Below are 11,826 nucleotides of genomic sequence, written 5' to 3'. Positions count from 1 at the left end.
GATGCGCCGCTGTATCGACAGAAAAATTGCACTTTCGGCATTTAGCCAAAAGTGCCATTTTCGGCCGATATGTTTTGGCCTCTGATATATCGGTGCATCACTAATATTTACAGCAATGCAGAATGGCACAGGCTACAGAGAATTACACATCCCAGCAATACTTTATATAACAAATGGCAAAAGTACTGCTGAGATTTGTAGTCCTCTATAGAGGGTGTCATTCTGCATTGCTGCAACAGTACTTTATACAACATTAGGCTACAAATAATAATTATTTTAATGATAACCTACCCCTGTAGGTTTAGGAGATATGACTGTGTTCTCCCCCATCTCTCTCATGCCACCTGGACTCTCCCATCACCACGGTCCCCCCAGCCCTCTCAAATCATAGTCCCTTCCCATCTCTGCAGTCCCCCCTTCTCCAATCACATCTCTGCAAACCCTCCTTCTCCAATCACATGTCCGCAGCCCCTCCTTCTCCAATCACATCTCCGCAAATCCTCCTTCTCCTATCACATCTCCGCAAACCCTCCTTCTCCAATCACATCTCCGCAGCCCCTCCTTCCCCAATCACATATCTAAAGACCCCCTTCTCCAATCACATCTCCGAAGCCTCTTCTCCAATCATATCTCCGCAGTCCGCCCTTCTCCAATCACATCTCCGCAGCCCCTCCTTCTCCAATCACATATTTAAAGACCCCCTTCTCCAATCACATCTCCGAAGCCTCTTCTCCAATCATATCTCCGCAGTCCGCCCTTCTCCAATCACATCTCCGCAGCCCCTCCTTCTCCAATCACATATTTAAAGACCCCCTTCTCCAATCACATGTCCTCAGTCCCCCCTTCTCCAATCACATCTCCGCAAACCCCTCCTTCTCCAATCACATCTCCGCAACCCCTCCTTCTCCAATCACATCTCCGCAGCCTCTCTTTCTCCAATCATATCTCCGCAGCCCCCCCTTCTCCAATCACATCTCCGCAGCCCCCTCTTCTCCAATCATATCTCCGCAGTCCACCCTTCTCCAATCACATCTCCGCAGCCCCCTCTTCTCCAATCATATCTCCGCAGTCCACCCTTCTCCAATCACATCTCCGCAGCCCCCTATTCTCCAATCAAATTCCTGCAGCCCCCCCCTTTCCACTTCTCCAATCACATCTCCTCAGTAGTGATGGGCTCGGGCGTGTTCGCAAGCGCCTCTGCAGCTGCGGACCAAGAACATGTCTCAATTTAATTAAATATATATCAGACTAAACCATGGAATAGAAACTGAAATCAGTTTCCTGGAGATTATACAAATGTATATAACAAATATATATTTCTGGGCCCAATAAACAACAACTAATGCTCAGGTATGTGGTATGGTTGTGAACATCAGCAGTAGAAGAATTAGGTTTTGGGCTGTTTTTTGGTGGTGGGTCATGGTAATAACCAGAAATATAAAGTTAGTTTATAAAAATGTTTTTGTTTTTTTTTACTATTTTGGCCCAGTTTTTCTTTGATATTACATAGGAGATATCCATTAACATTTACCACCAAATGAAGGTCTAATTTGTCCTAAAAAAACAAGGTAAAATCAGAGCCGGATTTCCCACAAGGCCACCGAGGCCGGGCCTCAGGGCAGCAGGGAGCAGAGGGGCGGCAGGGGTGTGGAATCTCCCGATGCCCGGGACATGCAATTCCTGGCACCGGGCGGTAAGTTGTTTTCTACATTCAGCCCTGCTTTGGGCAAGCAGGGATAAATGTAGAGTTCCTTGCTGGCCGCCTCTCTCCAGAGATCTTCAGGATGGAGAGCGGGGAGCAGAGTGGAGAACGTCTGTTCTTTGCTCCACGTAAACAATGAGAGGAGAGAGCTACACTCGCAGCTTTCCCCTCTCAGCTGTCACAGGAGTTCCAGCATAGTGCTGGGCTAGAACTCTTGCATTGGAAGTGACAGGTTCTATAAAGAGAAAACAATAAGTAAAAAATAATAAGAAATAATAATTGGAATAGAAAAATAAAAAGGTGATTAAAAGGTAAACAAAAAATTAGTACAAAATAATAAGGTAAACAAATTATTAAAAATATAACAGTAAAAGATGATAAGATAAATAAACAAAAGTTAAAAAAAGTTATAAAAAAGTAAAAAAAAAAAGAAAAAAGAAAAAAAAAAGAAAACTAAATTTGCCACCCCCGACATCTGGTTGCCATTCTCCATTCGGGGACGGGGGGCGCATTGAGGTACCTGGCCTTGGCAGCAGAGAGAGTAAATTTAGCTCTTGCTGCAATACTGCACTTTACCACAATGCAAAGGTAGAAAGCTGGCATTAAAGTGGAAGTAAACTTACAAACAATTGTGAGCAGGCAGAATTTTTATTGGATGAGATCTCTTCTATAAAAAATCAAATGTACCTGCCTGTTCCCAGTCTTCTTCAGAATGTGTACATTCTCACCACACCTCTGTGTTGGGAAGAATGAACACCATTGTGTGTGCATGTGAGAGAGTGCATTCATCCCCTGATGACCAATCAAAATGACCAAAGACCTGACACCCGAGGAGCTCTGGCGGTGGTATGTCTTTCCGCGTCCTCACATCTAAAAACCTGCACAAGACATGATGACATCACGGGTTCTCAGACTGCCAGAGCCCGGGAGAGCATAGGCTGCAGAGACCAGTCCAGCAGCCAGATGTACTGAGGATCAGGTATTTTTTCTTTATTTACAATCCCAGCACATCACACTGTGTACTTTTCTTGTGGTAGTAGATTACTGGAATATCACAAGGGACATTTCAGTTCTATCGGCACAGCATGGGGCGGAGGGGTTGTTTCGCATTGCATACCGCTGTGATGAAGAAAAAAAAAGTACAGCTGCGGTGTGAACGGAGCCCATCCATGATAACGCAAAGTGCCTTGTTTTGGGTTGGGGTAACAACGGCCAGGACAGCCGCATACGGTGCGATTTGGCCTTAATTTTTTTTTTTTTTTGAAGCCCGTGGACGTGCATCTAAACAGACTTCCCCCTGTGAACAAAAAAAGTGAACCGTGAAATCACAGCACACAAAAACGTGCACAAGGGTGCAAGGTCCTTCCAAAGAAGGGACCTACTTCCCGACCCCCCGGGGCGCAAGGCTCCTGACAGGGGTTGAGATACTTTGGACCACCAACCCGAAGGCCGATGGTCCATTTCCTTTGGGGACCTGCTGAAACAAGTCCCCCACAGTACTTGGCAAGGGGGCTCTCCCGAAGAGAGACCCACTTCCTGGGTGGGAGGAGACAGAGAACCCCCTACGAGGCACAGAATCTCCTCCCAGCGTCAGGAATAGGCCCCAAAGAAACCTGCACCTTTCGCATCTGTGGGTCAAATTTTAAAATAAAAAAAGTGCCAAACGTGCATAGAGTGCATAAATAAATCTAAAGTGCCAGTGCACCACTCTGACAGGCCTTAGGGGCTGGAGTGCAAAAATATTGCCCCGGACTAGCCATAAGGCCTGTCTTGGAGGCGAAGTGCAGAAATAAGCAATATGGTGTGTGACTGAGTGCTACAGTGAGTCATGATGGGTCCCATACCCAAGTGACTTTCTGAGCACCCCTGGGACGCCACCCCCAGGGGGCACAACACCACGGGCTTCTGCCGCCCCCGAACCCTCGAGCCAGACCAAGCTTCGCATCCGTTCAGTCAGAAAGCCATGTACTGAGCGGTTCCCCTCTCACGGGAAGCCGCCCCACACGCTCTTTCACTCCAGCGAGTACTAAGTAACCATCCCCCGCAAGGACGGTTCTTTTCCCCACCGAAAACTGATAAGAACAGATACTACACTTGCCTTAATGGTCTATTCACAACATAACATGTGCACTAACATTGCATTGCTTTCGCTGAGATTGCGGCACATGTTTTAATATGCTTGATGTGCTTTGTGTTGCGTTTTTTCCCCTGTGAGGTCACATAATGCATTGTATTTCGCTGACGTGCCTTTGCACAGATTGCGTTGCACAAAAAAAGAGTAGAGCTTTTTTCAGCGCAGCGCTGTACAATAAAATGCGTTGGTGTTAACTGGCCTCATTGAATTGTATTGTACTTTCTTGATCATAATGCGTTAGTAATGCGATTTGTAACGCAGGCTCTGTACGTAGAAGCTCAGCCCCGAACATGGACAGTACAATGTGTTCAGGATGAGCCGAGGAACTCGCACAGCGGCTCCCTCTAGCGGCAGACGGCGGAACTCTTTGTTTTGCTGTGTCCTGTGTAGGGACCCGCAGCCAGGGTTTCTCTGCCGGAGGTAGCGACTAGCTTTTGTGTGTGTGGGGGGTGGAGAAGGGGAGTCGGAGCGTGTTTGGGGTAAGTGAGGGGAGGAGGACGGTGCTGGAGGGTGTCGGGGGGGCTCTGGCTGGACTCGGGGCGGAAGAAGGACAACTTTCCGCACTCACACACACAAACAACGTGTGAGACTCGTCGCTTCCTTGTCCTGTGTGCGCTTCCCCTCCCAGTGCGGGCCTGGGGCGCCCCGTCTGCTACAGGCCCCGGAGAGCCCCCAGCACAACCCCGCCGGATGTAGGCCTACACACAGGCCCGGGGAGAGGCGCTCAGCCCTGCACACGGAACGTAGCATCCCCCTCCATTGTAGAGCGGGCGGCTCGGCCTGAGTCGTGTATGGAGGCCGGCATTAACATGCTGCCCGCTACAGCAATCGGTGACCGGGGATCATAGGGGCCATCGATGTACCATCAGTGACCGGGCATCATACGTCCATGGTCTCCCCGTACAGGAGGCATAGTTCTATTTATTTACACATGGCAGCCTGAGGAATATAGAACTGCTGCTGATATAGCTGCTGATTCCCGAGTCTTACAATCTATATGCAATCAATGTTAGATTTTCCAAAGCTATCAATGTAAGATGAGGACCTTCCTAATCTATGCATTCAATTTGTATCCAATCAGACGGGCCCTTGCACTACATAGTTGTTGGTAGATCTAAAGGTGATTGTACAATTAGATTGTGTTGTGTGTGGTGAGGTTTACTTTATGGGCCTGTGAACACTGTTGCTTTGTACTAAAGGTACATAGAGTGTTACACTGCACAATTGTGAGTGTCCCCAAGTATTGGGGTGCCATTGATTTTAAATGGTAATACATCAGTGTGCATCGTTTTTCTGTGTGCGTCACTGTACGCTCTACACAATGGTGTAAACAGGCCCAAAAAATATTTATGGGCCTTTTTCAGAGAGCTGAACTCTGTGAATTACTCCAAATCTTCCCCTGCAGTGGTGGTCTAGGGGTAGAGGGATAAGCTGTAATACTCACCTTGCTTCCACCATACTGTACAAACACGCCCCAAAGCCTCTTAAAACCGCTCCAGGTTGGCTGTCCTACTCTGACATGTGTATAATGTAGGGCCAATAGTCCTGTGTAGAATCTGAGGATGGTGAGAGATTGTCCACAACCTAGAGTGTCAGGAAGAAGAGGAGAGCACTGGAGTGAGGGATAAGTATTGCAGCATATTCCTCCACCTCTAGACTTAATGAGATTTTAGACTCCATTCACACAGGTTATTAGGAACTCCACTAGCAAGAATCGGGGGATTCTTGATGGTGCAAACAGTGACAGCTGGAGCCAGACTTGTACCCTGTATAAATCAATCTCCAGTGTCACCACTGTTAACATGTTTGAAGAGAGCCTCTGGCCAGCCCTGGATGCAGACAGCGCTTCTAGCCACGCACAAGCTGGCTGCAGTTAATCATCCAGTCTGTATGCAGCCATGCAGTCTACTGCATCCGTAGGTGACGTTTTGGCATATCTGAACACTGCAATCAAGCTGCTTCTAGTGGCACATCTGATTGTAGCTTTTAAGAGGAACTCCAGGAGTTTCAAAAGTTAAGCCTTGAAGTGGGACTACCTTCTCACTGCAAGGGTTACCTGCTCATTCTGGTCAAGGGATGCAAATAAAGAAATTATACTTACTTGTTCCTCCACCCTGCCTGGCTGACCGGTCCCTGAAGCCTCTTCTCCCCTGGGCTGACGTCATTATGTCTATGCAAGGTCCATACAGTTGCATTAGAAGGGAGGATGTAAAGGGACATACCATCCCTGGAGTGTCGGGGCAGAGAGGTGGGTGGTCACTGCCGCATGGCCGAGGATCAGGTGAGGGCAGCTTCTTTATTCCATTCCCTAGACCAAATCAAGTAGTTAACCTTTGCAGTGCAAGGGTAGCCTCACTGCAAGGGTTAACATTTGAAAATCCTGGAGATCCGTCCAGGGGTGCATAATTTGTATCGCCTAACGCCTGGGACATCAAGTTGTTTATGGGGACCCAGGACCACGGCAAATGACATAAGGATGGGGAGCAGGCGGGAGAACGTCCGTTCTCCGATTTGCTATGTGTGATCAATGAGAAAGGAGCGCTGTACACACCACTTCCTGTCTGAGATGTCACAAGCCGGGCTGTACAGGAGATCCAGCACAGTGCTGTGCTCCATCTTATGTATTGGAGGGCAGGCTCCATAAAGAGAACCTGTCACCTCCAAATGCTGGTGGAAAATTAAATTACCTGCTCAAATCTGGCCCCCTTTCCCCTCCTCTGCACTTACCTTTTAGCGAATGGTCCTTCCCCCTCCGCCAGTACAGGTGTACTATCCATACCCCGTACTGCCATCCTGCGCTATAGATTTTGAATTTCGCTTACAAACTGCAAGCACTCATTTGTCAATACAGTCACCTGACCACCCTGACCAATGAGAAGCGCTTCTTCACATAGTTAAATACAATTTTGGTTCAAATTATTTTTTGTATCACGACAAGTAGATTGCAAACAGCAAAAAGTTTTCCCAGCACACTCGCCAGCCGGCATGCAAAAAAACGTGTCTCACCTCTAAGGTTAAAAACAGAGGTTTAGATACACGTCTTTTGCAGAAAATGTGAAAGCCGCGTCAAGGCACCTCTAAATAGTGCGGTCCTAACTCTAAACTATGAGAGTCTCCATCTTGGAGCACATGGGGCAAAAGATCAAATTGGGTGCAGGTTTGTCAGGAGTAAGCCCAACCTCCCTTAATCCCTTTTCTGTGTTCAATATTAAAAGTAATCACATTGTGATCACTATTACCCAATGACTCCCCAATTACAATATCCTCAATTAACTCTGCATTATTAAATTGCATTATTAAAGGCACAGGAACACACAAGGGATCCCGCATATCACAAGGCATCTAAACCTCTGTTTTTAACTTTAACGGTGAGACAGGTTTTTTTGCATGCTTGCTTGTGAGTGTGCTGGGAAAACTTTTTGCTGTTTGTATTGTATTAGGCCATTCCATGTGCACCTTGCTGTAACAAATTGATGAGTGAGTTTGCCATTTGTTTTGCACGACAAGTAGATTGGGCCCCCACTTTAGTCCTTGGACAAGTAGTTTTTTTTTTTAAATGTCCACACCCCTGCGGTCTTTGCGGGGATGGGATACTGCAAGGGTAGTTTTTGTGTAATATGTGGAGTTCAGCTTTAAAAACAGTAATTAAACTGGCCATACATGGCTCAAACTTCAGTCTCATCTATTCGGTGGCCCTGTTTGCATCACCTGGCTCAACAAACTTTGATTTTAAAATTGATGCAGCCAGAGGGAAATGTGTGCATCTGACAGAATGCCTGAACATACAGAATGTGTAGATTGTGCCCTGCTGCTATTTCAAGGGTTTTGCTTTTTTTGTATCCTTACCTGTTTTTAATTCTGTTTTGGTTTGGCTTGAAGTAGAACTTGATATAGTAGGAAAGCTGGTAAAAAAAATATTATGATTACTTCAGTTTTATTTCACTCAGCACTGTTTACTTTGTGTTTCTGGAGATCAGTTAAAAAATATATATAGACCTAAAAATAAGGTTGAAGATTTTTTATTATTTAGGTGTCATGACTTGCTTTGGTTGCTGTCTGAAATATCTTGTTTTTTATATGGATAATATTTCACTTTTAGTCATTTTAATTTGATTAAAGGAGAACTATGGCGTTAGGGCTTTTCCCCATAGTTCTCCGGGTAACGGGAGGACACAAACTAGCGTCCTCCCATCACCCTAGGCTCAGTATACCGCCAGCTACAGCTCGCGGTATACTGAGACGCCGCAGCTGAAGCGAATCCCAAAAATTATGTCTGGATCCGCCCAGCTGCGTGAGTGACAGCTGGCTCTGCCTATCTAGAGGCAGAGCCAGCTGTACACGCCCCCTCCCCCGTCCGTTCCACCAGTCAGCGCTGGCAGATCGGAGCGGGGAGAGGGGAATCCAGCCCCTCCCCTGTCACGGCAGAGTGCCGTGACAGGATCGAGAAGTGAGCGAAACCCGGTATGTGTTCGCTTACTTCCCGATTTACTGAGCTGACCTGTGACAGTCTCATTGTCACAGGTCGGCTAGAACTATGAGGTGAGTGAAAAGCACTCACCTCATAGTTCTCCTTTAATGTCAAATTTGATTGACATTAAAAAGTCCACAGGACCACACATCTTAAATAGGTGTGCATGCTTCATTCTCAGATGCCGCACTTCCAGGGCATCTCCCTATGTAAAGGATCCCCACAGGCGTCTTGTAATGAATGCATGCGTAGTGTCCCTAAATAAGACGCTGTAAGTATCTATGCGAGTTCCCATGCTCTGTAGCATCCTAGAGGCTCCACCTGAATACCAGGCAGTTCTGACCTGACACTTTTGTGCTCTCAAAATTTGGTCAAAGCTTAGCCTGGCAGAATGGCTTGGCAGTCAGTCGTAATAAGGCTGACAGGTATTTCCAGGCTCCTGTAGCAGGATGCACTCTGCACCTAATTGCTTTAACCCCTTCCCGACCGATGACAGGATTATCCCGTCACGATCGTTCAGTTCGTTAATGAACAGTCTGTTAATCCCATAATGCGGTACAATGAGTGCTGGTCCATGAAGGGACCAGCACTCATTGAGTTATTGCTGTTGATGGGGTCCGAGGCAGACCCTCAACAGTAGATTAGGTGGTCACAGTCCTGTGATCACAGCGAGAGGTGATCATTGTGATCACAGAGCCGTGACAGTCACAGAGCTGGTACCAGCCTACTCTGTTTTGAATCTGCTAGCCAGCTGTGTGTTACAAAAGTGATACAAAGTATTTATGAGGCGAATACTGTATTCTAGATAGAGGTACTAAGTATCAAAGCCCCTGTAAATAAAAAAAAATAAAAAAAAACCCCTTAGTGCCCCCTAGTTAAAAAAAAGAAAATCTAAAAATAAAGTTTTTACATTGTTTTTGAAAAAAGTAAAAAAATAATAAAAAAGTAAAATAAATAAGTTTATAAAAAAAAATATATAGTGTGGAGGAGGCTTTTAAAGTTAGGAGACAAACATACCACATTCTAAAATTGTTCCACACTGGAATTGTATTTCAATTGTATTTTGTGACCTATAACTCCCAAAATAAACTGAAATCCCAGACATATGAAATACCCTATACATCAGGACAAATAAAATAATGTATTATGAATTACTTTCAGTTAGCTACACATTATTATTGCCAAAACTGAAAATTTTTTTGTTTTTTTTACATTTCTTTTATAAAACAAAAATAAGAATTTATATATACTTATGCCACATCATATGAAAGCCCATTTTGTCCTTTAAAAAACAGTATATAGTACATGTGCAATGAATGAGGAAGATGGAAATTATGGTTAAACGAACACACAAAAACATTTTCTGAAGCTGTGTCAGTAAGGAGTTAATGTATCATACTGGAATTGCTTTATGCAAGAGGGACATTCCTGGGTGCATAAAATACACCCCAAATAATAATGTGTGCATATGAAAGGAGCATTTTGAAGCCAAATCATCTGATTGTCATTTTATGTCTGTGGAGGAATTTAGAGTACAAGGCTGGACCTCCCGGAAGGTACACCTAAATGCAGCTCAACTTTAACCCAACAATCCAAATGTGTGGATGACATGGAAAACATCAGATACATTTGGATTTATTCATGGTAGACATTTTACCAATGCTGTGCGTATTGTGATTGTTGTATTTATCATTTGTTGTATATGGTAGATGTTAATGGACACACAAATGAAGTGAATTTTGTATGTCTGTGTGTAAAATAATGACATCTCTAATATTTTTTTCAGGATTACATAGACTGAACGGTGAGTGGGGGCTGGGGTTATAATGCCCCATGGTAACAGTCCCCAGGATACGCAGTCTACGCCTCAGACACCTAAAAACAGCTCAGGGAATGATGGCGAGCAGCAAAGACCTCAGAAAGCCACACCCCAATCTCCAGCACAATCCTTTACACCAGCAGCCAGTTCTGCTGGACCCCAATCACCCAGCTACCAGATACAGCAACTCATAATGAGTCGTAATCCAGTTGCCGGTCAGAATGTGAACATTACATTACAGAATGTTGGGCAAGTGGTGGCTGGTAACCAGCAGATAACTCTGACTCCACTACCGATAGCAAGTCCAGCCTCTCCTGGGTTCCAGTTCAGTTCCCAGCCAAGGAGGTTTGAACATGGATCTCCTTCCTATATTCAGGTCACTTCTCCAATGTCTCAGCAAGTCCAGACACACAGCCCTACACAGCCCAATGCTGTGCCAATCCAAGCAATACAAGGTGTTCGAACAGCAACCGCAGGAGCTAACTTGGGAATGTGTAGCCAGAGTCCCACTCATGGATTTGTAGATGCCAGTTTGTTTGTCAGACAGCTCAGCCTTGGTGCTTCTGGCACTGGGCACTTTGTCTTTCAGGAGGGCTCTGGCATTACTCAGATAAGCCCAGGAACACAAGTGCATCTACCTTCTAGTACCTCCACACCAGTTCAGAGCCGTACTTTGTTGCATTCCAATTCACAGACTGCTGGCACCGTTCACCAGTTTGGTTCACAGAATGCTGTCGCAACAGGAACCGGTGTACAAACCTTGGCAACTCCAAGCCACATAACAGCTACCAATATACCAACACAAATAAACAGTATTATACAAGGACAATTCATTCAGCAGCCACAGGTTATCCATGGCCAGCAGCTGGGAAGGACCATCAGCTTTGACAGGACTTCTGGAGGATTGATAGCGGGTGTTGCGGGGACACCGACATTTGGTGTATCATCACAACAAACTCCAACAAGCCCATCACGGGCTTCTGCTCCTCAGGGACTCTCTAGTCTTCCTCTTACTCCAACAATGAGCAGTACCTTTAAGAAACAAACTAAAAAGCTTGAAGAGATCCCACCTGCCAATACTGAAGATGCTCGCTTGAGAAAACAGTGTTTGGACCATCACTACAAAAATATAATGCTCCACAAGGAAAACTTTAAGGAGTATCTGATTGAATTATTCTTTCTGCATCAGTGTCAAGGAAACATGATGGATTACATGGCATTCAGAAAGAAGCCTCCCATATCCCTGCAACACTTTCTAAAACAAAATGATTTGGATCTAGAATTGGAAGAAGAAGAATTGCAAACAAATTCTGTGGCCATTGCGATTCCGGTAAGTTGGCGTACTTTGTTCCATGGTTAATAGTGGAGTGACGTTGCAATTAAAGTGTAAATACTAATCATGAACTTTTGTGTGTTCCATTAGTCTAGAAATGTACCCTTTAAAAGGATTTTGTAATATCTCACTGTGCGAAATTCGCGTAGTGTATGGCCGGCTTAAGTTAAAAAACCCCCCCCAGAAAACGCAGTCCTATTTAACCCCTCTAACCTTTAGTTCACCTTATTTAACCCCTTCCTTCCCCTCATATCTATAGTTTTCTGGTAATTGTTTTTTATTTCTATGTTTTTTTAATGATTATTGTTCTTTTTTTTTAAAATCATTTTTTATTTTTTTTATGTGTCACAAAAAACCCCCCCCCCCCCCC

General features: G+C 45.2%; 1 protein-coding gene across 1 annotated transcript in view; it reads left to right on the top strand.

Moving 5' to 3' along the window:
* Window positions 1-4,239: 4,239 nt before the first annotated feature.
* LOC108788557 (E1A-binding protein p400-like) overlaps window positions 4,240-11,826 on the top strand; it is a 64,320-nt gene continuing 56,733 nt past the window's right edge. The window contains exons 1-2 of the mRNA XM_018558348.1: window positions 4,240-4,315; window positions 10,091-11,453. Of these exons, the coding sequence (XP_018413850.1) occupies window positions 10,131-11,453 (1,323 nt within the window). The 5' untranslated portion in view covers window positions 4,240-4,315; window positions 10,091-10,130. The remainder of the gene's footprint in view (window positions 4,316-10,090; window positions 11,454-11,826) is intronic.

Source organism: Nanorana parkeri, unplaced genomic scaffold (genome assembly GCF_000935625.1).
Source record: "Nanorana parkeri isolate BGI_ZX_2015 unplaced genomic scaffold, ASM93562v1 scaffold334, whole genome shotgun sequence".
Classification (NCBI taxonomy): Eukaryota; Metazoa; Chordata; class Amphibia; order Anura; family Dicroglossidae; genus Nanorana; species Nanorana parkeri.
The sequence above is the reverse complement of the archived record's forward strand: the minus strand, read 5'-3'. Positions and strand labels throughout refer to the sequence as shown.